Raw genomic sequence first — 26,132 nt, 5'->3', positions numbered from 1 at the left:
GGGATATCTTCAGCTAAACTATGTCATATGGGTCTCAACTTTTCAAGGGAAATTAATGCGTTATTATCGTGCCATAGCACGATTAATAGTCTTTGTTGTTGTAATGTGGGTTCTCCAAACTGTTCTCCTATAGATGCTGACTGAAGTTGTGTTTGTGTGTTATGTGTGATTTATATCTCGGCAGGGGGAGAAGAATGCTGGCTTCGACGTGCTATACCACAACATGAAGCATGGCCAGCTGGCTAGCAAGGAGCTGGCTGAGTTTGTCCGTGAGAGGTAAGGTGTTTGTTTCATATGTGTGTATGTGCGTCTCCATGAATGTTTTTACGTCAGCCTTAGCGGTGGCGGTGAGGACTGGACTGAGTGGTTAAATTATACATTCCTGGCTTGGTGTACTTGAAAAAAGATAAGAGTGGCTAGGTTAGGTAGAATGTGTTGAGGTTGCAAAATGCCACGGGCCTCCACCGTGTTGCGTATCTAACAAGGTGCTGAGTGATCTGTGCCAGAGCAAAACCGTAGTTCTGTCAGCAGATTCCAGACTGGGGAAGAGACTATTGAGTCAAGATGAGACTGAGATTTTCATTGTTGGTGGAATCCCTCACCCCCACCCATCATTGCACCACCCCACACACACATACATGTACAAACACACACTTCTGTCCCCTGTCCTCTTCCAGTGCAGCTTTTGCATTTAAACCCAACACGATGGAGTGTCAAACGGTACATGCACACACATCTGTCTGTTCTCCAGTACATACATGGCCTGGGTTAATGGTTGTGTCATTGTTCTTGGGGTACTGGGTGTAATTTTTTTCCCCCTTAGTGCACAAACTTCAACAAATAGTGAACTGCTTCAGTTATCCAAATTTCCCTGGGTGATCTGTTCAGCTAATGTTATCTTTATCTGTCAATGAATGAATTAGCAATGATTTCAGTGATGTCGTAGGGTGAGATTCCCACGGGACTTTGTTTCTTACATTGAGAGTAAAGACACACAGGCAGCACTGTCAGACCCATTTCATAACCCTGACGCTGATTCAGAAGCTCTCTCCACATTCCCTGCTGAGGGGAAATTTAGTTATCTCCATGGAAAGCAGCAGACAACAAATCATCTGGCCAGGAAATGAACCGGGGTGGGGGCTGAGGTATTGCGGGAAAGTAGTTTGGGATTCTGCAGGACAGAGCAGACATTTGTGTTGGTAGACTTCCTCCACAGTCTGGGGACTGTCTCATGAAGGAAGGGTTTCGTTTCCAGTAGCAGGTTGCACAAAGTCTGCTGTTGGCAGTTAAAGCTAACTGATCTCACGAAGGAGGTTATGACATTGCGCTGGCAACCCAGAGCTGAGTTTTCTATTAGAGCTATGAGGGCATTTGCATAAGGAGCAGTTTTTGTAGCAAATAGCCAATCACATGCAACATGATCATATCCAGAGCGGTCCAATTCTCTCAAGAAAAAAAAAATCATGAACAAAAGGAGCGACTAAAAACCTTTTAAACAGCAAGAAGTAATACCCCCAGTACTACGAAGGCTAGCGAGAATTGTTGGAGGACAATCGTGCCTTGTGTAAATTCTTATGTAAATAAATATTAAATATATCACCACCTTGTCATTCAAGCACAGAGATAAGCATGCCCTCAAGAAGAAAGAAATGTTATATAGGGCCCTAAAAAGCTTTTTTTTAAATTATTTTTAGTGATATAGCGCTCATAGAGCACATTATAAAGGGCACATTTGTGATGTAGAGGCCTTAAAACTTGCAAAGTTAGCTCATTGCCTCTGTAGAATCTACATGTTTTGATAGCAATGAGCTACTAGGAGAAGCGAGGGGTTTGGGTGGTCTCTTGGCCTAAGATGGTAAGAGTGATTAGCTTTGCATACAAATTTATTTTTTTCAATCTTTTTTCAGAAAAGTCATGAACTGCATATGAAAAACAATACATAATTCAAATACGGCATGACAGTATAATCTAAAACATATAAGCTAAACTTGCTATCTTTACAGAGTGCATAAAGCACAACCAACAGTGTCACAAATTTTAAGCTTGTGTGTCTTTACAGAAACATTAACAGCAATATATGTGAATACATATTTACGTATCATAATACAACTGTTAACTGGAAAGCGAGACTGAAATCCATATTTCACATCTTTGTATCAAAGTCCATGTGACCCCCCCCCCCCCCGCTTCTCATGTGGGAACATGGCTGCGCGAATTCGCGTTTGCAGCGGCCTCACCCAATACCGTGTCACAAGATGGTGGTGCGAATTCACATTTGCGGCGGCCTCACCCAGTACCGTCCATGCAGTGTCTTTGTCCACATCTGCGTCTAAGTTTTTCTTCATTTGGTAGCTGGGAGAGCTGGTGTTGGATCGGCTGGGAGAGCGGGGCACGTTAAGGTAACTGCTAGCCCATGCAGACCGGCAGTTCTGATAACACCGAGGGCGGTTTGGCGGCGGCCTCACCTGGCGTTGACAGTGGTGTTTTTGATGACGTCGTGAGGAGTGCAGGGAGGTGTGTCGAGGGTGTCTGGCTGGGTGAGCTGGTGCTGGATTGGCTGGGAGAGCTCGGCCTGCTTTGTCCGGTGGGTCCGGGGGCCCACCGCCCCTGCCTGGAGCTTCTGACAGGACGTGGAAGCGGGGTGGGCTAAGCTAACCGCTAACCCATGCAGACTGGCGGTTCCGACAGTCATCCTGGCTGGTGTTTGTTACAGTGATTTTCTGTTTAGTTAGGATATATTTGTTCTTGTAGATTTTGGATGTGTTTTTTGTCTTTGTGTTGTACTGCTGTGGGCTGAGGGAAACGGCATTTCGTTTCATTTCATGTACGCAAGTGCATGAAGTGAAATGACAAATAAAGTGTTCCTGATTTATGAACGGCGAGGTTATTTTTTCCAAAGAGTTTAACAGGGTTGTTTTATATATGCTTTGATTTGATACCCAGAACTTAACTTGCACTGGAACGGGTTAGATGAGCAGTATAAGTTACCGTGGGGATGTACTCCATTTAAAGTTCAGTAATGGCTTAAACTCAAGGTTAAAGCCCAAGACATTGAGACATTTCTAAGTACATTTCCCAAATTTCATACCGCAAAAATTGCATCAACTACAACAAGTGGAAAAGGCAGCCAGTCTGTTTAATAATTTTCCACAATTTTCTCTCTCTGTCCCTGCCCCCAACCCACCAATTGCCTGCTACATACCTGCCCCACCTTGATATGGGTTTCTTCTATGAAATGGGAGTAACCCCGATAAGCCTTTTCATTTGGCACAGATGAGCCTCCTCCATGACTTGAATCTTCAAGACTCACACATCCGTGTTCCCTTCCCACTTGATAATAAGAAGCTATACAGACTTCAGTCTTGATGAGAGACTATATGAAATACTACTAGTTAGTACTGTACCAGCATGTGCAAATACATTCTCAACGGGGCGTAGTTATTACGCATTATGTTCACTTCTCTTACCTTGACAACTTTGAACTAGGAGCCATTTCGTCATGATGGTCCGTTTTATTCTCTGTTGGACCTGTTTATTTGTTCGTGTTTTGTTCTAATTAATTACAAAATCCTCAAATTGACAAAATAGTTCTGGCCTGGACCCCAATCTAATGGAGACATGATGTTACTTGTGATTTGTGGTACACCAGTACAGCTTGTCAGCTTGCCATTGAAAATTTGGTCCATACCTTCAGTTTTTAAAATACTATTCAAGATGAATAGTTTGTTTGTTGATGTGTTTATGGACTCTGTTCTTGTGCCTCTGGTCATCCTCCTCCTCCTGTAGCATGTTGTTCTGTTCACCCTCTAGATATTTGGATCAACCCCCCCCCCCTTTATTTGGAGCCACAGATGGTTATGAAAGTTTTATGCTCAGCCTTGTGAAACATGGCCATTAACCATTTAAATTTGGCCTATTGCTACGTTCACCCAACACTGAAGAAAATTCATCTTTAGTTTTCTAGTAATGGTGGCTCATGCCCAGTGTTTGGGTCTAATGCTGTAGAGAGAATAGAGGATAACATATGATGCCATTAACAAGGATTAAGAAGTGTTATTGGAGAATTTCTACTAGTCTATAGCCTAGTTAGAGGATTTCCATTAAGAAAAAAAAAAGAAAAGAAAATGTGCAAAAGTATCACTCTGACTGTAGTAGCACTAGCCAGCTCAGGGCTTAATGGCGTGTGTGTGTGTGTGTTTGTGTGTGTGTGTGTGTGTGTGTGTGTGTGTGCATGCTTGTTTGCAGGGCTGCTATTGAAGAGACCTACTCCAAATCCATGAGCAAACTGGCCAAGATCGCCAGCAATGGAAGTCCACAGGGGTGAGTAGCTCTAATAGACCTCTATAGAGAGCCAAGTGCATCAACACCAAGTTCTCCCAACAGCCCAGTCTCAGTTCAGTGTTCCCTTGAGGTTCTGACCAAAACTAGAATGTCTGAAAACTATCACAATTGACCTTAGCATACAAAACCATAATCGTATACTGTAACACTGTATCATCAGATAGCCACCATCACCAATACCTCCATAACTACCCAATAACAGACCATAAGGTACCATTTTACATATCATATGCCATGCATATGACGTACCATGATCCAAATCCCTCTCTTCTTGAACGTCACACCGTTTCAAATTTAAATTCACCACCGTGGTTATCCTGTAATATGTTTATATTCTGAATCTTTGAGGCGCTCCCACTCAGGATGTAGTTGTATGACAGTGCTCAGTGGTTTCTCCCGTTTCCTCCCAGTAAGACATCCCTCACTTCCTGTCTGTGCTTTGACTTGAGAAGTGAAGGCATATTTTCTGTGAAAATGCGTCGATGCTGAGGCACAGCCCTAGGGACTAAGACCAGTCAAGAGACTAGCGATTGTTTTTTTGGTTGTGAGAGTTGCAGTTGATTTAAAAATACACATCGGGAGGGCATCCTACAAGGTCATGTGCTCATAGAAGTTTGAATCATCGTCTGTCCCATTCTTTTTACAGCCTTAGAAATACTAAATACCATATAAGTAAAAAATAAACACAAAATATACGTACAGAAAGTAAAGACCTTGTTAGTGGGGGTGTTTGTATGAGTGTGTGGGCAAGTGTGTGTATTTTTTCTTGTGCTATACTATACTGACAGTATCCATGTGAGTACAACAGCCCTCTTTCCTTCCATCTTTGTGAAGGCAACCAGTGGCTGGGGAAACTTAAGTAAGAAAAGGTGGTAATACTTACAAGTGCACCTATGTATATGTTCCCCAGAACATTTGCTCCGATGTGGGATGTGTTCCGCGTGTCCTCAGACAAGTTGGCCCTCTGCCACCTGGAGCTGATGAGAAAGATGAATGACCTGATCCGAGACATCAACAAGTATGCAGATGAGCAGGTTAAAATTCACCGCAAGGTAAATAATGATGTCAACTAAGCGCTGTTGGAGACAGTGAAGTTAAAGTTTTAAACACCTTTTTAAATGTTCATGACATTTTACATATTGAGGAAAAACATAAATGCAAAGTGCATATAAATTTATTTATTTTTTTATATACACTGATGAGACAAAACATTCTGACCACTCACAAGTGAACCCAATAACATTGATCATCTCCAAACAAGGGCACATGTCAAGGTCTGGTTAGATTAGATCATAAGTGAACAATCAGTTCTGGTAGTCAATGTGTTGGATGCAGGAGAAATGGGCAGAAGTAAAGACCTGAGTGATTTTGACAAGGGCCAAATTGTTATGGCCAGACGACTGGGTCAGAGCATCTCTGAAACAGCAAGGCTTGTGGGGTGCTCCCGGTCAGTGGTGGTGAGTACTTACCGACAGTGGTTCAAGGAGGGACAAACCATAAACCGGCGACAGGGTGTTGGGCACCCAAAGCTATCCCGTCTGGTCCAAACCGACAGAAGGTCTGCTATGGCACAAGTCACAGATTTTTTTTTTTTTGTCATTTACTTTTTATTAGGTTTTATTTTAAAGATATATGTGCCAACTGGACACAAAACATACACAAAAAAACAAAAAACAACCACAAGGGGAGGATCCATCTCTTAAATGAACAACAAATCGATATATACATGTATATAGATATGCACATATATACATATATAAATATGTCCTGGGTAAGACGCTAAACTGCAACCGCAGGCTGTAGAGGGGTAGCACCTTACCTCAGCCAGGGCCCTTTGGCTAAGGACGACGTCCTTACTGATAGATCTGGTCCTCCTGCATGCCAGTATGGTACTTCCCATGGTGCCCAATCCAGCCAACACATTGGGATAGGAGATGGGAACTCTGATTTCAAATCCACCTGCTGCCTTGTGGGTTGATGCCTGTTTAGGCAAAGGCTAGCAGAAGGTAACTCTGAATTCAAATCCCCAGGCACAGTCTACCAAGCTGTCAGTACCTGGAAATGGTAAACCATGGCGGCTCCGCTCAGTCAACTCGGCAGCAGTTCTGGCAAAAAGCAACAGGATTCTTCTGTGGTCATCTCAGCTACACTGTGCAACCGAACAACAGAGAATCTTGCCAAGGGACACTATAGAGCAGCAAATAGTGTCGTCATCTAGGGTGCAGCCTCACATTTGAATATGGAGATATAGTGAATCATATCTTGTATATATACCATCTTTTTATTAACTTGTGTTTTACTCGTTTCGGGTGAAGGTGTGTGTATGTATATATATTATTACATGTATGCACACACACATGTATATATATATATATATATATATATATGCACACACACACACACACACACACACATATATATATATATATATATATATATATATATATCTATATATATATCTATATATATATATCTATATCTATATATATATATCTATATATATATATATATCTATATATATATATATATATATATATATATATATATATATATATATTATACGCACACCTGCACAAAAGTCACAAAATTTTAATGATGGTTATAGGAGGAATGTGCATCACACCCTGCTATGTATGGAGCTGCGTAGCCAAAGACCTGTGAGAGTGCCCATGATGACCCTTGTCCACCGTTGAAAGCACCCACCTACAGTGTGCATGCAAGCTACAGAACTGGACCTTGGAGCATTGGAAGAAGATCGCCTGGTCCGATGAGTCCCGTTTTCTTTTCGAACATATGGTTGGCCGTGTATGTGTGCGCTGTTTAACCTGGAGAAGTGATGGCACCAGGATCTACTGTGGAAAGATGACAAGCTGGTGGAGGGAGTGTGATGCACTGGACAATGTTCTGCTGGAAAACCCTGTGTCCGGCCATTCATGTGGACGTCAATTTGACACGTGCCACTAAACATTGTTGCAGACCAGGAACACCCCTTCATTGCAAATGGTATTCCATGATGGCAGTGGCCTCTTTCAGAGGATAATGTGCCCTCCCACACTGCACTCATTGTTTGGAAATGGTTTGAGGAACATGATGAAGTGTTCAAAGTGTTGCCATGGCCTCCAAATTCTCCAGATCTCAATCCGATTTAGCATCTGTGGGATGTGCTGGACCAACAAGCTCGATCCATGGTGGCTCCACCTCACAATTTACAGGACTTGAAGGATCTTCTGCTAATGTTTTGGTGCCAAATACCACAGGACACCTTCAGGGGTCTCGTAGAGTCCATGCCTTGGTGGATCAGCACTGTTTTGGTGGCACACAGAGGACCAACAGCATATTTCTCTCTCTCTGAATGATGTCTTCTCTCTTTTTTTTTTTTAGGGAGTTGTTCCTTATCCTATGCGAGGGTCTAAGGACAGGATGTTGCGTTGCTGTAAAGCCCATGGAGGCAAATTTGTAATTTGTGATGTGATAATGGGCTATACAAATAAAGATAAAATTGATTATCAGGCAGGTGGTCATAATTTTTTGGCTCATCAGTGTATGTGTGTGCATGTGAATTTTTACATACTCCTGTATACTGCTAGCTTGCAGTTTCATTGTCATGCTGATATCATCTATCCCACAGGGACCTTAATTGTCTCCTCTTTTCTCTTCACAGCAGTCAGTGCATTTGTTCTTTGAGAATTGTCAAACAAAATCACAGTGTGTGTGTGTGTGTGTGTCACCCAGACTAAGGAGGAAGTTGTGGGGACTCTGGAGGCGGTGCAGGCACTGCAGGTTCAGAGTGGCCAACTTCAAAAGGCCAAGGAGGGCTACCACAGCAGGTGTATAGAGCTGGACAGACTCAGAAAGGAGGGCGCACCACAGAAAGAACTAGAGAAGGTTAGCCATCTTTTTTCCCCCTTATTACTGTTTCAGTATTAGTATTAACGTCGTACCCAGGACGCATGGCCCAGGGACATGTGTCCTGGCTATGACGTTCAACTGCAACCGTCGGGTACGACGTTAAACTGCAAGCGTCAGGTCGTCGGCGATTAAACCGGCACCCCCACTTCAACCCTTGGGTTGTTGTGAGAAGGGTGTGTGGACACCCAGAAGGACTAAAAATAAAACCTGTCAAAGGGCGGATGAGTTCCTCTGTGAACCAACGGCCATCCATACCTGGGGAGGGGATAGGGACCACCAGGTACTCCCCCTACTGAAACACAATGATAACTCAACCTGTTGAGACATCAGCTGTGTTCCTACAACCTCCATGTGATGACTGTTTCAGTGGCATTTCCTTTACATGGAAGCCTCCTCCTGAATTTTGCTTTTATAATATGAATGACAGTAAGTTTGGAGGAAAGTCAATGTCAATTTGTTAGTTGCTCACTTACTTTTTACGTGACCTCAAAAAACATTGTTTTTGGTTCCATTTGTTGTCTGACAACTGCAGCAAATGACGTGACATTTAGAGGTAATTGGGTCAAGGTCACAAAAAAGGGTCAAAAATATTTTTTGGGCTAGAACTTTGTCTTTGACGCCAAAATGCTTAACTTTTTATTTCCGAGATATTGTCCCATCTATTGCTTAAGTGAAAAAATGAATTGTTTTAAAGTTGGTTTTGGCAAAAGTTCAGGGACAAGGTTTTTGGTGCCTGGCATCGGTTATTTTAGTTTAGGTTATGCTGAGAGACACCAAGTCCAGACCAGACAGCCTTGGTATGTATTCATCCAATGTTTTAGTAGTGCACGATCTCCAGCATTATCATTGATTGTTATCATTGATTGCCCGGTGTGGGAAGATGGCGGCGCAAACTCAAGTTTGCAGTGGCTTCACCCAGTACTGACTATGCAGTGCCTTTGTCCATGTCCACGTCTAAGTTTGTGTCGTTTGTGAAGTTTTTATTTTGATCTTAGATTTTTTTTTTAATGGCTGGGAGAGCTGTGTCTTTGTAGATTTAGAGAAAGCATACGACAGGGCGCCGAGAGAGGATTTGTGGTATTGTATGAGGAAGTCGGGAGTTGCAGAGAAGTATGTAGGAGTAGTGCAGGATATGTACGAGGGAAGTGTGACAGTGGTGAGGTGTGCGGTTGGAATGACAGATGGGTTCAAGGTGGAGGTGGGATTACATCAAGGATCGGCTCTGAGCCCTTTCTTGTTTGCAATGGTGATGGACAGGTTGACGGACAGGATCAGGCAGGAGTCTCCATGGACGATGATGTTCGCGGATGACATTGTGATCTGTAGCAAGAGTAGGGTGCAGGTTGAGGAGAGCCAGGGGAGGTGGAGGTATGCACTGGAGAGAAGAGGAATGAAAGTCAGTAGGAGCAAGATGGAATACCTATGCGTGAATGAGAGGGAGGACAGTGGAATGGTCAGGATGCAAGGAGTGGAGGTGACGAAGGCATATGAGTTTAAATACTTGGGGTCAACTGTCCAAAGTAACGGGGAGTGCAGTAGAGAGGTGAAGAAGAGAGTGCAGGCCGGGTGGAGTGGGTGGAGAAGAGTGTCAGGAGTGATTTGCGACTGAAGGGTACCAGCAAACGTTAAAGGGAAGGTTTACAGGATGGTTGTGAGACCAGCTATGTTATATGGTTTGGAGACAGTGGCACTGACGAAAAGACAGGAGGTGGAGCTGGAGGTGGCAGAGTTGAAGATGCTAAGATTTTCACTGGGAGTGACGAAGAAGGACAGGATTAGGAATGATTATATTAGAGGGACAGCTCAAGTTGGACGGTTTGGAGACAAAGCAAGAGAGACAAGATTGAGATGGCTTGGGCATGTGTGGAGGAGAGATGCTGGGTATATTGGGAGAAGGATGCTGAATATGGAGCTGCCAGGGAAGAGGAAAAGAGGAAGGCCAAAGAGGAGATTTATGGACGTGGTGAGGGAGGACATGCAGGTGGCTGGTGTGACAGAGGAAGACGCAGAAGACAAGAAGAAATGGAAATGGATGATCCGCTATGGCGACCCCTAACGGGAGCAGCCGAAAGTAGTAGTAGTAATGGCTGGGAGAGCTAGCGTTGGATCAGCTGGGAGAGCTTGGTCTGCCGCGTCCGGTGGGCCCAAGGACCACTGCCTTGGCTGGTGCTGCACCCGAAAAGGAAGCACCGAGGGCGGTCTGATGGGACGTGGAAGCAGGGCAGGCTAAGCTATCTGCTAGCCCATGCAGACTGGCAATTCAGATAACACTGAGGGCGGTCTGGTGGCGGCCTCGCCTAGCATTGACTGTGTTTTAGTGTCGTCATGTGGAGTGCAAGGAGGTGTGTTGAGGGTGTCTGGCTGGGAGAGCTGGCGTTGGATCGGCTGAGGGAGCCTGGTCTGCTGTATCCGGTGGGCCCGGGGACCACGGCCCTGCCTGGAGCTGCACCTGAAGAGGAAGCACCGAGGGCAGGCGGTGCGCCCTCGACAGTGGGGCAGGCTAAGCTAACTGCTAGCCCATGCAGACCAGCAGTTCCGACAGTCATCCTGGTTGTCGTTCGCTCTCTGGACAGTGATTGTTTTTTTGGACGCTGTTGCACTGAGTGGACTGTGTTGTTAAATGTTTGTGTTGTTGTTGTTTTGCTTTGTTCTCGTAAGTTTTTGGTGGTGTCATTTTTGGAAGTTTTGGATGTTTGTTTTTATCTTTTGTGTCGCACTGCTGTTGGCTGGGTGAAAAAAAAAGTGTTTCTTTTGTGTACGCAAGTACACGAAAGAAACGACAATAAATTGGTCCTGATTCCTGATTAGGGTGGGCCAGGAGTTCCCCTTTCAGCTGAACATCGGGCAGGAAACGTTAATGCTGTAAATGTTAATGCAATAACTCAGGAAGAGTTACTGCGTTGGAAATGATTTGATGACGATGTCTCAGAAATTTTGAATTTAGTTCAAACTAAGTTAAACCCTAGCACAAGACTTACTTTGTAGGCCATCCTCTTGACCTGGGGGCTATACCACACATGCTGTTAAAACATTAAATGTTTGTATCACGCTTTCGTCCCGGTCTGTCTGTCTTTCTTGCAGTCCATCCACCCTTCTGCCATTTTCCATAATAAATCGACATTAGAAATACCATATATTTTTGTAAGAGTAAAGGCTCCATTGTTAAAGGACATTTTAAATGACTATTATTTCCTTCCAGAATTAGCCTCACTCCACGACTGTAAAACTCGCCCCATGTTTTTGCTCAGCCTGTGGCCAGCTTACCTGGCTGACTGAAACCAACAAGGCCCTCAGCTGAACATCCTTCATATAAGAGGCCTGTTATGGTAAACAGTGTTTCAGGAACCTAAAGTGGGTTGTGCACTTGTTCGTTGTGGTCTGACACGTAACAAGTGTTTTTTTTTGTTTTGTTTTGTTTTGTTTTTTTACTGAAACTAGACCGAAGTGGGGGTTTAAATCATTTATTTTCATCCTGACCTAAAAATAAATCCGATAGCAAACATTTTCGAATAGCCTTATTCTCCTCAGGCACATCCAGTCTGTGAATTACTAACTGTTTGCTGTTTTAAAGGGAAGAGCCAAATAGTGAACGGAAACGCTGTTATTATGGAGGAGAACACATTCTCACTGACTTCCCAAACTGTTCATTTTATTTAAGGGGACCAAACTGAGTGTCTTTTAGTAAAGGCAGTTGTTTTCCTGTCCTTTTCTCCCTCACAAGGCGGAGCTAAAGTCTAAGAAAGCAGCGGAGTCATTTGCGGTGTGTATCGAGAAGTACAACCGCGTGGGAGGAGAATTTGAACAGAAGATGAGTGAATCCGCTCAGGTTGGTTCTGACTCCAGCTGGGACAGCCATCATCCCTCTGTCTTTGTCTATTCTTTCTGTTCTGTAGTCTTCTGGGGTTTTTCTCCCCCTCTTTCAGTCTCTCCCTCCTTTTCTGTTGCTTTCTGTGTTTCACCTGTCAACCTTAAAGGAACATGCCTTGTATATTTATGATGTTGCATTGAAGTGACCTATCCCAAGTCTTCCCATGTCCCACTTCTCCCACAAAGATGGAACCCACAGATTCCTCTCACAACCTCACTGGTAGCACACACACACACACACACACACACACACACACACACACACACACACACACACACACACTACAGAGCACCTATTACCTTTAATCACTGCCTCCAGATCTCCATGGTTACTGCCTCTGTTTCCATGGAAATCTTTAACAAACCCTGATGAGTGCCTCTATATTTTCTGTGTGAAACGATGAAAGGAATCCTTGTGCCCAATTATCAATTATCTGTCCTAATAGCTCCAGGGGTTGTTCTGTTTCTAACTACTATGAGTGGCTGGGCAGAAAGACTGATGTAGGGAGGGCTGAACAGGGTGTTGAGTATAAGGGAAGAAAGCATGGAAATCGAGCTAAATAAATAGCCGTTAGATAAGAGATGGTCATGCTTTTTCAATGGCCTTTTCAACTGCATAAGAATGTAAGATGAAATCTCCAAGCAAGAATCTGAAAAGTAGTTTACTTCAGGAAGATGTTCCAGAGAGAGGGATCGGTAAATTGCATCAGATCCGCATTACTTTCTCATTACAACTCGGGCCAGGTGCACAAGGCAACTGAAGGTTGAGTGCTTTACTGAAGGCTTACTTGAAAATGTGCAACCTTCAGATCCCATCTCAAAGAGCACATTTTCAAACTGGCATATTCAGTCTGATCCACGCATCGTTGAGTTTTGTGCAGATGATGATTTTATACTTATCTGTTGTATTAACTTTTTATTGTCTACCCTGCTTTGTTTTGATTTTATGCTGTCTGATACAGTGCTGCTTGTTTTGTTTTTGTTTTAACCGTGTTTTGTAAGGTGTCCTTAAGTGCTCTGAAAGGTGCCCACAAATGAAATGTATTATTATTATTATTATTATTATTAATAGTTGTGGATCGAAGGTGGGTGTTTTGTATTAACTGTGTGTATGTTTGTGTATGTGTGTGTGCATGTGTAAGTACAGAAGTTTCAGGACATTGAGGAGGCTCATCTGCGCCAGATGAAACAACTGATCAAGGGTTACTCCCATTCAATAGAAGACACCCATGTCCAGGTGGGACAGGTATGTAAGCAGGTGACCAGACAAACACCACGCTGTTAAAAAGACTACCTGGTTTACTGCTGGAGAGTGGGAAAATACACCAGGTTTTATAGAATCCTATTTGCTTCTCAGGACACGGGACCAGTATACGGCAGACCTTTTTCTATTTTTTTTTTATGTAGGATCACTGAAGGGTTGCCATTCAACATCTCATTCTTCAAGACCTGAAAAGGCAAATTGATTCTTATTCACTGCTGTTTACTTAGAAATGATATGATCACCAACCTTACACTGTCTTTAGATCAGCAGTTAGACTTCTAACCACTGATCACTGATCAGGGTTCCCACACATCCTGGAAAACCTGGCAATATAAAGACTAGTTTTCCAGTCATGGAAAAGACCTGGGATATGATCAAACTGATCAAATGTCCTATTACCGAAGTCATGGTAAATTGTAAAGCTATGAAATCATTTTTTGCCTGCGGAGATCGCAAAACTATAGTATTTTTATCTGCAATTGCATATATTTTGCCAAATTTTTAATCGTGTTTTACGCTGCTGAGATTGCATATTAGTGCTTGAAATTTGGGCGGTATGTTCAGTGACCAGCTGAAAGTTACACAGTCCATTTAGCGACTGCTGAGGTTTCCTCTAGTTCATACTGAATAATATGACTGTCCGTGAGCAACAACTATCTTGTATATGCAAGCAAAAGTCCTGGAAAATGATTTCCCAAAATAAGTGGGAACGCTGCTGATCTGTGTTAATGTCCTCTTCTGCTCTGTCAGGTCCATGAAGAGTTTAAGCAGAATGTGGAGAATATTGGCATCGATAACCTCATCCAGAAATTTGCTGAGCAGAAGGGTACAGGAAAAGACAGGCCAGGTACATATGGTCGCTGGTCCCATTTTTGGTGGGAGAGATATAAAGGTTATATATTGCAGTTTCCATAATGATGATAATGCAAATGAAAAATACACTTGCGCAACAAAACAGTAGTCTAGGACTTATTCAAATAAAGGTGCGATTAGCACAGAAATAAGCATGTCCCACCCCGACAGTGAGTGTTTTGGTGTGTATGCCTGCATATTTTTGTTTATCTATGAATGATCTTTCCTGTTGCCTGTTGATCCCAACTGCTGGGCTTACCGATGTTCTCCAGCTCTGGTGGGGTTTGAGGAGTGCGTGACTACCTTAGTGCCTGAGGGCGTGAAGAAGAGTCGGGGGAAAGCCTTCCGAATTCCTGGTCTGGGAAAGCGGGACAAGGAACCAGATTCCACGTCAGTATATATATATATATAGACACACACGCATGTGTTCACACATACTCAGTGGGTCAGTCATTCATTCACCCACTCCCTCGGTCTTTCGTAGATGCGGGAGCTTGCTGACTCACACACCCACCCACAGCACCCCACAGTGCTACGCTTCTTATATCAAATCTTGATCTCTGTTGCTTGAGCAGACTTCTACCTTAGTAGTCACAGTAGGATAACAGCTGTGTTGTTTTTTCTTTTTACCTTTGCAGGGATTCAGCAGTGACAGAGGCTCCGGTGAGTGTCCGGGTGGTAATTCACACCAAAACATTATGGCTCCAAAACGTCAGCCCAGTTATCAGCCCTGTCCAACTCCCAGTGGTGCTCATGTGCCCGCTGGCTGTGGTTTGGAGAGCTCCTATGCGTTGACATGGTAGAAGTGTGTGTGTGTGCATGCACGTATACTCGTGTGTGGGGTGTTGATGGGGAGAGAAGGCACGTGTAATGTGCGTGGGCTTCAGCAGGACCTTTAGAGAGGAGGGAGGGCGGGGTGTGAAAGCAGAGCAATCGTGTGTGTGGTAATGACGCATCTGTCAGTATCTAGTTACCCAGTTTATTCTGATCTTGAGAGGGAGCTTTTAAGGTGAGGTGAGGTGTGTGTGTGTGTGTGTGTGTGTGTGAGTGAAGGAGCTTCTGAGGTTGCCAGGTCCTCTCAACAGACTTGTGTCAGATAAAGAAGGGGAGAGGAGGCGAGAGCAAACAGTGACCTGAGCTGCGTTTCCACCGCAGGAATTTTCCGGGAACCTTTTGAGGAACTCAGTGCGTTTCTACCACAGGCACCAGGGTCTAAATTAAGTCCAAGGGACATTATTTTACACCTCAAAAAGTCCCTGCTCAGGGGGTAGTACTTTCCAAAAATAAAGGAACTTTGGGGGCGGGGCTTGTAGTGCCGAACATTTCTGATTGGTCAAGTACTCGCAGCATTTTGTTTCAACCGCCTTTTTTTGAATTTCCCCCCTTTTTCTCCCCAATTGTATCCGGCCAATTACCCCATTCTTCGGAGCCATCGCGGTCATTGCTGCACCCTCTCTGCCGATCCGGGGAGGTCTGCAGACCACCACATGCCTCCTCCAATACATGTGGAGTCCCCAGCCGCTTCTTTTCACCTGACAGTGAGGAGTTTCGCCAGGGGGATGCAGCATGTGGGAGGATCACGCTATTCCCCCCGGTTCCCCCAGTCCCCTGAACAAGCGCCCCGACCGACCAGAGGAGGCGCTAGTGCAGCGACCAGGACACATACCCACATCCAGCTTCCCACCCGTAGGCACGGCCAATTGTGTCTGTAGGGACACCTGACCAAGCTGGAGGCAACACGGGGATTCGAACTCAACCGCCATCTTTAAAAATCTGCAGCCACAAACCAGCATCATGTCTCAAATCATTCACCACTCCCTGCTCACTATGTAGAGGACTGTATAGTGAACTCATCGGCACAATGGAAAACACACTTTCGGACACTACTCGGGTCATTTTCTCTGCTGTTAATTTCGCCCTTGCTGTCACACAGTTAAAACCTGCCAGATCAGTGTCAGCTGTTGGGCCACCCATAATAAATACTGGCACGCATTTTTGTGGTAAATACATGATATTCAAGGCTTAGCATTTTCAGTTTTTATTTTTCAAAAAAAAAATTCGGGAATTTTATTGGTGAAAATAATCCGTGGAAACATAAAATCCGGATGAAAATCAGTTTAAACCGATCTGCTCCTTTTAAAAAATCCGAGTATTTTTCGGTGAAAATCAGTAAAAACCGGAAACGCTGAGCCTTGATGATATTATACTGAGGATATTTTCTCAAATTAATAAATACGAAGTACTTTGTGGCCGTTTGTGTTGTGATGCACTGTTCACATTAAATATATTTTCGCGCGACTTGTCTCATGCCTGTCGTCATGAGGGAAAACAAACTATGAAAATACTTCTTAATAATACTCTCTGTTAAACAGCTTTTAGCGCTCTGTGGAAATGCCACCCAATATCAATTTTTGTTTGTTCTCGTGATCATTCAAATATTTATGATCAGAATAAAGGGTTACTAGACAGAGATAACTGAGAATGTGCTGCTGTAAAAAAGCCGTCGTTTTTTCATACGTCAGCGGGCGTATTTTCCTAATCTTCGCGGTTCTTTAGGCAACGGTGGAAACGCAGACAACAATGGACTGAAGGAATCTTTCAGGTCCTTGACGAGCAGTTCCTGGGACTAAAAGTTCCAGGTACTTTGGGTGGAAGTGCGGCTTTAGTGGGCCCCTATAACTTAAGGTTTTATCCAGTCAAAGCCATTTGCATTCTGACTATGGTCTGTATTAAATTACTTAACTCAATTATCTTAAAAACCATCCAGATATAGGTGCTTAGCAGGGTGACTAAAAAATATATAGTACATTTAAATGGCCAAAAGACACACATTTTTCAGTCTAAATGGAACTGTGTAAATATGAATAGAAATGGGCTTAGGTGAACAAAATGCAGCTTAGCCAGAACTTTTAAAACAAAGTCATCATGAATTTTGTTAATGCCAGGTAATGTAACTCACAGTTTTCTATGGCAGCATTGCAAATGGATAACATGCATAACAGCACTTAGGTTAGTGTTGTATTTATCAATTGCTCACTGAGGAAATGGGACAACACACCATTACTTGGACCGTTCTTCAGAAAGTAACCCTGGTCTGTCGTCTATCAGCGCTGGTGATTTCTGTAACAGTGGTATTTTCTTCCAAAATATTTTTCTGTGAGGCATAATAAAGGTCTCTCAAACATTTACACTGCCATCGTTCTCAAGCTCTCCACCGAATCCATGACTGGGTTAGAGGGTGGGTACCCGACCCTAGCCCGTCGGACTGGGTTCGGGAAAGAAATTTAGAAATGATGTTTGGGTCGGGCTCGGTCATGTTGGCCTCAGGTTATTTTTAGTGAAAATATAGTATAAAAATAGATAAAAACGATTGACCCTACTGTCTGTGTTTTGGGCTACTTCCTGTTCAGTGCTGGGGTTTACATGTCAACGCGTACCGTGGTAACAACGACTAGGTGACAGGGCAACACAAACTCAGTGCTTCAGCTTACATTAACGGTGTTGGGGTCGGGTTCGGACATAAACAGAATGCCTGTCTGGTTGAGGTCGGACTCGGGCTCGGTTCAGACAAAAATACGCGGCCCCAGCCACACTGGACGGGTGAATTACAAGCTGGGTGACAGCTCCTCTTAGTGAAGGGGCCCAGACTTGCTCTTTTACAGCAGAAGAGCACTCGCACACATTATGTATGTCAAGTTTAAAGGCTGCACTTGGAAGTTATCGATGCACAATTTTAGAGGGCACTTGGTTTTCTAGATCGCCTGTAACAATTGTTGTGTGGTATCAAGTTAGCGACACACACTTCAAGAGAGCTCTTGGTAGCACTCGATGCTGATGGCTGATTTACTGACAGCACACGCTGAATGAGGAAAGCACTTGTGTTGCTGTCAGATGGGCAGTTAAAATACCATTTGTCTCTGTCTTGCTGACCCAGCTGTTGTCTGTCTCTCTTCCTTTTTGTACTCGCTGTGTGTGTGAGTGCATCTATATGTGTTATTACAGAACTCACCCCTGGGTGACAGCTCCTCTTAGTGAAGGGGCCCAGACTTGCTCTTTTACAGCAGAAGAGCACTCGCACACAATATGTATGTCAAGTTTAAAGGCTGCACTTGGAAGTTATTGATGCACAATTTTAGAGGGCACTTGGTTTTCTAGATCGCCTGTACAATTGTTGTGTGGTATCAAGTTAGCGACACACACTTCAAGAGAGCTCTTGGTAGCACTCGATGCTGATGGCTGATTTACTGACAGCACACACTGAATGAGGAAAGCACTTGTGTTGCTGTCAGATGGGCAGTTAAAATACCATTTGTGTCTGTCTTGCTGACCCAGCTGTTGTCTGTCTCTCTTCCTTTTTGTACTCGCTGTGTGTGTGTGTGCATCTATATGTGTTATTACAGAACTCACCCCTGGAAGTGGACGACGAGGGATTTGTCATCCGAGCCGACAGCAACCAGAATGATATCCTTTCTCAGCCCTCACCGCTGCTGCTGTGGAGCGTATGTTTGCCCTGCATCGTGCCAGAAGCGGTGACAACAAATAATTATAATGCAACTTTGCAACCCAGCTTTGTTGAAGACTGAAGTTATTGTAAACAATGCGGTGGTGCTATTATAGACCACTTCCTCCTTGGATACAGCTGTGAATATGGAGGTAAAAGAAAAAAATCACCTTTTCCATCCATTGCTCACAGGTACAAAGAACACTTTCATCTCCCTGAATACAAGTGGTGAGAAATCCAGCATCACCATATAAACAATGGTCAGAGCTTTTCTGAATTTATCAAATCCTTTACTATTGATGTCCACCTATTTTATATTCACTTTATTACCATTATTTTATAATCCTTCCATTATGTGTTATCTCTGCACATTTACAAAAAAATAAAGATTGCCAAAGGAATGTAAAATGGATTCCTCCTGTAGACCAAGAGTTGGACCTTGAGTCAGTTCACCATAAAACCACTAAATGACGGTGGCGTGACCCCTGACTCTGGGGCAGGCATTTGAAAATGAGCATAATAATGAAGTTGGGGGTGGTTGGCATCCTCTTTGTTAATGCAGCTGATTAAAACAAGTTGCCTTGTCAACTGGAGCTCCTCGCGGTTATTCTCCCCGCTGTCTGGCTTGATGAACCAGTCACCTCTTTGGTTAAATACGGCTCGCACATGAAATCTGAGAGAAGGCGTGAACCAAGATACCCTCTAGCCCTCGGTGTAGAATATGAATAACTTGCACACTGAACCCTATGCTCTAAGGCCCTGACTCTCGTGCCCTGTATTCATCTCTCAGTGGCAGGTCTCTTGGTCCTGACAGCCCTTTGTCCCCTCTCCCTCCTTTCCTGTCTCCTCTGAACAGTTGGTGCACACTCATCAACAGCTTTTTACATAACTCTGTGGACAATCTGCGGTGTATCTGGCCCCACACTATCTCCTGTGCCAAAATGCTGTCGCAGGCAACCGTCGTGTGCACCCTGAAACACGCGAGCAACCCACACGTGGCAGGCCACCATACCGAGTCACGTGCAGTTGTGAATTGGGATGTCCCAACAGGAAGGGGTGGTGAAAAATGATGGCCTCACAGGGTTGTTTGGCGATGTGGTAACAAAACCTCAATCACACTTTCTGCATTCGTATAATCACACTACACTGCTGTGTACATGCATGTGTATATCCACGTGTGTTTTTTTATTAGAGTGTGTGTTATGTTATTCACATTGCTCCACATGTTATTTGCCTGTGTTGTATTTTGTCATCATGATCTGATGTGTCTTGTAAGAAATCTCATTACACTCTTTACATCGTGGAAATTGGAGCATTTGTCAGAATGGTAATAGCCACAGATGAGTAGAGTAATACAGTTGCAGCCAGCTGTCACAACATCTACTCATGCATTTGATGTGGTATGCAGTTTTTTGTTTTGGTTTTTGGGGGGTTTTTTTTGTTGTTGTTTTTGTTGCTTAACTGAGGTTGTGTGGTGTGATGGTGTCAAGTTGAACTACTTGAGTCTAGTTAATTAAACTGGAAGTCATCGCTATCTGATTTTTTTCTTTTCTTGAACAGAAGCATACAGCATACTAACCTCAGCTTGCCGCTTTGGCTGTATCAGTTTGTGCTCCTTGACCCTCCTCTCTCTCCATACGCTGTGCCGAGGAGAAAGAGAACAACTTCTACTCGAGCGATTCTGACTTTGACGATGAGGGGCCAAAGAAGTTCCACATCCAGATCAGACCGGTGGCCAGCAGCGGCCGCGGCAATTCTGCTGCTACTGAGAAGGAGCTTAAAGCCACAGTCGGCACTCTCACCTTGCCACCCAACCGAGGGGTATTTATTGTTTTTATGTTTCTATGTCGAGATGTTTCTCGGTTAACATCGACCAAAATAATGTAATAATGAGAAATAGTATTTACACAGGTACATTTTTAAGTCAGTATTTGAATATCTTTGATGGAATACATGCCTTGCTGATATTTAATAGGATGTCGTGCCTATAATTCATAGCATGGCTGAGCATGTTTGCAACCCTTGTTTAACCATAATGTTTGCGTTTGTTCCCACATCCCTGGTACCTGTTATCAGAGACTAAAAAACTTTCTGAATATGCTAATAGTCTATGGTTAACTGACAAGCAATATTTGAATACGTGTTATAGGCTAGCTTGCTGACAGTGTTATGCAGGTGCTTTGTCAAACATGATGAGACGTGTGTGTGTGTGTGTGTACGTGCGTGCGTGCTAAAATCCTACGTGTGTAGGAAAATCTTGCAATCATCAAAGTTATTCCTATGATCACACAGTTAATTTCCGATTTGTGTTTGACTCCTTCGTTTAGCCTAACACTTGTCACATTCATTGTTTTGTCTGTTTTGTCTCTTTATATTGAGTCTGTGTTGTAAATTCACTTGACTCAAATATTTCATGCAAGGTATTCCAGTGTAGTCAGATGCCCCCTTCCAAAGAAGGACTAATGCAGCTCTACAAAGGGTTGAATCATTACAGCACACACTACTGTCTTGTTCATGTTCATGACCTTCAGCACCTTTATGACATGAGGGTCATCTGAAAAGCACAGACTATTGCTTTGGACCCTCAAAGTTCCAGATGCTTCCATCAGGGCAGAGGTTTAGGTTCCCCAAAAGTAGCACTCGTAGATATAAATTGTCCTTTGTTCCATCTGCTATTGCCCCCCTCTCTTTTCTTCCAATTGTACTTTGCCAATTACCTCACTCTTCCGAGCCAGCAGCCTTCCACTGCTCCACCTCATCTGCCAATCCTGGGATGGCTGCAGACTACCACACGTCTCCTCCGATACATGTGGAGCCGCCAGCCGCTTCTTTTCACCCGACAGTGTGGAGTTTTGCCAGGGGAACGTAGTGCGTGGGAGGATCGCACTACCCCCCCCCCGAACAGGCGCCCCGATCGACCAGAGGAGGCGCTAGTGAAGTGACCAGGACACATACCCACATCCAGCTTCCTCCCCGCAGACACGGCCAATTGTGTCTGTAGGGACGCCCAACCAAGCCGGAGGTAACAGGGATTCAAACCGGCGATCCCTGTGTTGGTAGGCAACGGAATAGACCGCTACGCTACTTGGACGCCCTGCTATTGCTTTTTTAAACAAACTATAACCCCGGATGTCATCTCGTCTTTCTTTTTCCCATGATTCATGGTGACAGTGTGAGAGATAATAGATCTTGTTTGTTTGTTGTTGTTTGTTTGAGATATGGCTCTTTGTTTGTTTGTTTGTTGTTGTTGGTTGTTTGTGTGTGATGTATGTATTTATGTTGGACTACTATCTGTAAAGCAAATTGCCCCTCAGGGTCATTAAGGTTTTACTCATGACTAAACCCAGTTATTTAAGATTAGTAAAAAAACAGCATCATATCAGTTTGAGGGATTTTCGGGTGCATTTTTGCTTAAGCTGAGTTCACACCAAAGATTCACAATGAGATGAGTTAAAACTTTCAACTACTCGCAAAAGAATGTGGTCTTCAACATTCTAAAACCTGCCAGTGTACAGCAATGACGCTACACGAGACAGTGTATCGTTTCCATGGCAACGACTCCCTTGTACTTCCATTCTAACTGCCAGCTTTTCAGCCTCTTCTCTAGCTGGATACTTTGTACCGTCTTAAATATGAATGAGGATAGTGAGAGTGAGTTACTTGCTACAGTTGCAGTTCTGGTATTGATGAAATGGCAAAAACATAAAAAAACCTCCGCTGTTTGACCAGCTTACTGTTTGTAACTGACTTGACCAGCTGACTTTGCTATGAGCTGATTGGCTGTTGAAACAGGTGATGTCCTTGTGTTCTAAAAATGGCCACTGGCAACTTGACAAGCTGAGTCGCAGGCGACGCCATCAGTCGGCTTGATTCCACCTGAGAGGATGTAGTTTACACCGCTGCAGCTTTCTTCTGCAACGTTGTAAAACGGTTTTGTGGGCCGTCCGGGTGGCGTAGCAGTCTATTCCGTTGCCTATCAACACGGGGATCCTGGTTCGAATCCCTGTGTTACCTCCGGCTTGGTCGGGCGTCCCTACAGACACAATTGGCTGTGTCTGCGGGTGGGGAGCCGGATGTGAGTATGTGCCCTGGACGCTGCACTAGCGCCTCTTCTGGTCAGTCAGGGCACATGTTCGGGGGGGAGGGGGAACTGGGGGGGGGGGAACAGCGTGATCCTCCCACATGCTACATCCCTCTGGTGAAACTCCTCACTGTTAGGTGAAAAGAAGCGGCTGGGGACTCCACATGTATCGGAGGAGGCATGTGGTAGTCTGCAGCCCTCCCCGGATTGGCTGAGAGGGTGGAGACAGCTCTGAAGAGTGGGGTAATTATTCGGATACAATTTTGGAGAAAAGGGGTGGGGTGGGGGGTAAATAAATAAAATAAAAAAATGAATCTTTGTTGTAAAGTCGGCTTTAAGAGTGAACCAGTTGTTTGATGGCATGTTCAAATAAACCTGCTGTGTGTAAGAAATGCTCTTCCTCTTTTACTTTCAGGTATCCATCAAGCGACATCTCTCCAGTAAGTTTAATTACCCAAATCTTTTCTTTTTTTCTGTTTATTTTTTGTTTGTGTTTTTTTTTGGGGGCTGGAAATTTAAAAAAAAAAGGACCAATCTTAATTTAGCTGGTATAACTGTGTGTGTGTCTATGAATGAAGATGTCATCTCTACAGGAAACTCCAGTATAACAGGGGGACGCTCAGAAGGAGAAGGGGAGGGTTCTTCCCACAGGGGTGAGTGTCTTTCTGGCTACCTCATGCTTTCTCTTTTACGATTTCTTTTATGCTCTCTCTTCTTCCTCCTTGTGTCCCTCCAATTTCAGAGTGTCACATAAGCATTACCAAACACTGGTTTACTCAACTGTATTCAGCTGTGTGTGTGTGTGTGTGTGTGTGTGTGTGTGTGTGTGTGTGTGTGTGTGTGTGTGTATGGATATATATATATATATATATCCATTCCATTATCCAAACCGCTTATCCTGCTCTCAGGGTCTTAGGGATGCTGGAACCTATCCCAGCAGTCATTGGGCAGCAGGCGGGGCGACACCCTGAACAGGCCACCAGGCCATCTCAGGACTGACACACACACATTCACACCTAGGGACAATTTAGTTGGCCGATTCACCTGATCTACATGTCTTTGGACTGGATATATATTTATTATATATTCTATATTATTCATCCATTATCCAAACCGCTTATTCTGCTGTCAGGGTCGCGGGGAGGCTGGAGCCTATCCCAGCAGACATTGGGCGGCAGGCGAGGAGACAGCCTGGACAGGCTGCCAGGCCATCACAGGATATTTTATATTATTATTATTATTATTATTATAGAGGTATAATTATATATTATATTAGTACCATTATTTTATATATATAATTTAGTGGGTGTGCTGTATAAACGGGTCAACCGATGCTACATACACAACAAATACATATCTTGAGAAATTTGCTTTGCGGTGATTTTACTGGTGGCATTGCATTTTTGTATTTATTTGCGTGGTCAGTTCAGAGTAGCCAGACAGTAACGCTCCTCCTGCCACATAGCAGGTGAACTCCTATTACTTGTTCTTAGCACTTATTGTATTCACTCATTAAAAAAAAATCTCTTTCTTGCACTTTTACTTTAGCACTGGTTTTGCTCTTAGATGCTTGTTTAGATGCACTTACGACCTCAGATGACTAGTAGTTCTCCTGATTTCCTACGTTAAATGCACTTATTGTAAGTCGCTTTGGATAAAAGCGTTGGCTAAATGACTGTAATGTAATGTAATGAATCAACCAGGCTGTAAATTGTGAAACAGTTGTTCATAGGTTTGCAGCTGCTGAATGTTCATTTTAAATCACTTGGCTTCATCACAGGGCACAGCTCAGTAACTCTATATTAAGTCAAAAGATCTTATATAGTGATGCACATTTCAGTTTCCTTGCAAGGATAATCCAATCTGTTCTAATCTGATTTCTAGAAATAATCCATGTTCTCCATTTGTTATAGGGTGCACACTTAAACAGTTCAATTCTATAATTTGCACGAAATCCTTAGCATAAAAATGTATAACATTTATACAGAGCCTCTAAAAATTGTATATTTGACATAGTTGTCAAATGTATGCAATGTTAGATGACCAAAGCAATGTGTTGCTGGCAAGGTCTTCCTTTTTTGATATGTTTGGTGTACAAGGTGGAGCCCTCCCATACACAATGAAGACATGCTCCGGCATAACAGACACCAGTGGACGAAGAGCCCAGTGCTCAATTAACTCATTAGTTGAGCACTTATAACAACACCATTAACGGTTTCGGAAAAAAACCCCACTATATATATATTATATATGAAAGCTTGCAAGGAATGAAAAGGATTTCACCTTGTGTACAGTGTATATAAAGTCTACACACCCCTGTTAAAATGGCAGGTTTTTGTGATGTAAAAAACCAAAACAAAAAAAAAGAACCCAAGATAAATCATGTCACCTTCAGCATTCTAGCAGACGCCTGAAGGCTTTGCTCCAAAATCGACTGGTATTTGGAGCTATTCATGATTCCCTGCACCTTGACTGAAGCCCCAGTTACAGCTGAAGAAAAGCAGCCCCAAAGCATGATGCTGCCACCACCACGCTTCACCGTGGATATGGTGTTCTTTTGGTGATGGGCTGTGTTTTTACACCAAACATAACTTCTGGAATTATGGCCAAAAAGTTCAACCTTGATCCTCATCACAACACAGGGTTTTTCCCACATGGTTTTGGGGGACTGGATGTAGGTTTTTGAAATATTTAGCCGGGCTTGGATGGGTTTTTTTTTTTTTTTCATGTGAAAATGCTTCAATCTTGCCACCCTACCCCATAGCCCAGACATATGTAGAATATGGGAGATTGTTGTCACGTGGAGGGAGCAAACCAGTACTTTGCAGAAATTCCTGCAGCTCTTTTAATGTTGCCGTAGGCCTCTTGGCAGCCTCCCTGACCAGTTCTCTCCTTGTCTTCTCATCAATTTTGGAGGGACATGCTGTTCTTGGTAATGTCACTGTTGTGCCATATTTACTCCAATTGTTGATGATTGTCGTCACTGTGTTCCATGGTGTATCTGATGCCTTTGAAATTCTTTTGTACCCCTCTCCTGATCGATACCTTTCAACGATGAGATCTCGTTCGTGTTTTGTAAACTCTTTGTGGACTGTGGCTTTTGTAGTTGGATGCAACCAAGTGTAGATGTCAGGAAAATCCCCCAAGAACAGCTGAATTTAACCGATGGCAGGTGTATACCGTCTACTGTTTAACATGAGAATGAATGTTATTGGTTTATTCTGAACACAGCCACATCCCCAATTATAAAAGGGTCTGCACACTTATGCAACCAGGTTATTGTACGTTTTGTTTTGGTTTTTTTTCCTAAAATGTTT

At 43.6% G+C, this 26,132-nt stretch overlaps 1 protein-coding gene across 1 annotated transcript in view; it reads left to right on the top strand.

Annotated features, from left to right (window-relative positions):
- The window catches only part of fcho1 (FCH and mu domain containing endocytic adaptor 1), an 83,550-nt gene that overhangs the window by 40,435 nt on the left and 16,983 nt on the right, over positions 1-26,132 (top strand). Inside the window, exons 3-15 of the mRNA XM_056275572.1 lie at positions 185-276; positions 4,246-4,320; positions 5,252-5,393; positions 8,074-8,226; positions 11,972-12,076; positions 13,265-13,363; positions 14,132-14,228; positions 14,506-14,623; positions 14,872-14,896; positions 18,634-18,694; positions 20,374-20,555; positions 23,231-23,255; positions 23,394-23,468. Of these exons, the coding sequence (XP_056131547.1) occupies positions 185-276; positions 4,246-4,320; positions 5,252-5,393; positions 8,074-8,226; positions 11,972-12,076; positions 13,265-13,363; positions 14,132-14,228; positions 14,506-14,623; positions 14,872-14,896; positions 18,634-18,694; positions 20,374-20,555; positions 23,231-23,255; positions 23,394-23,468 (1,249 nt within the window). The remainder of the gene's footprint in view (positions 1-184; positions 277-4,245; positions 4,321-5,251; positions 5,394-8,073; positions 8,227-11,971; positions 12,077-13,264; positions 13,364-14,131; positions 14,229-14,505; positions 14,624-14,871; positions 14,897-18,633; positions 18,695-20,373; positions 20,556-23,230; positions 23,256-23,393; positions 23,469-26,132) is intronic.

This window comes from Lampris incognitus, chromosome 3 (assembly GCF_029633865.1).
Source record: "Lampris incognitus isolate fLamInc1 chromosome 3, fLamInc1.hap2, whole genome shotgun sequence".
In the NCBI taxonomy this organism is placed as follows: domain Eukaryota; kingdom Metazoa; phylum Chordata; class Actinopteri; order Lampriformes; family Lampridae; genus Lampris; species Lampris incognitus.
This window is presented reverse-complemented; position numbering and strand designations above follow the sequence as displayed.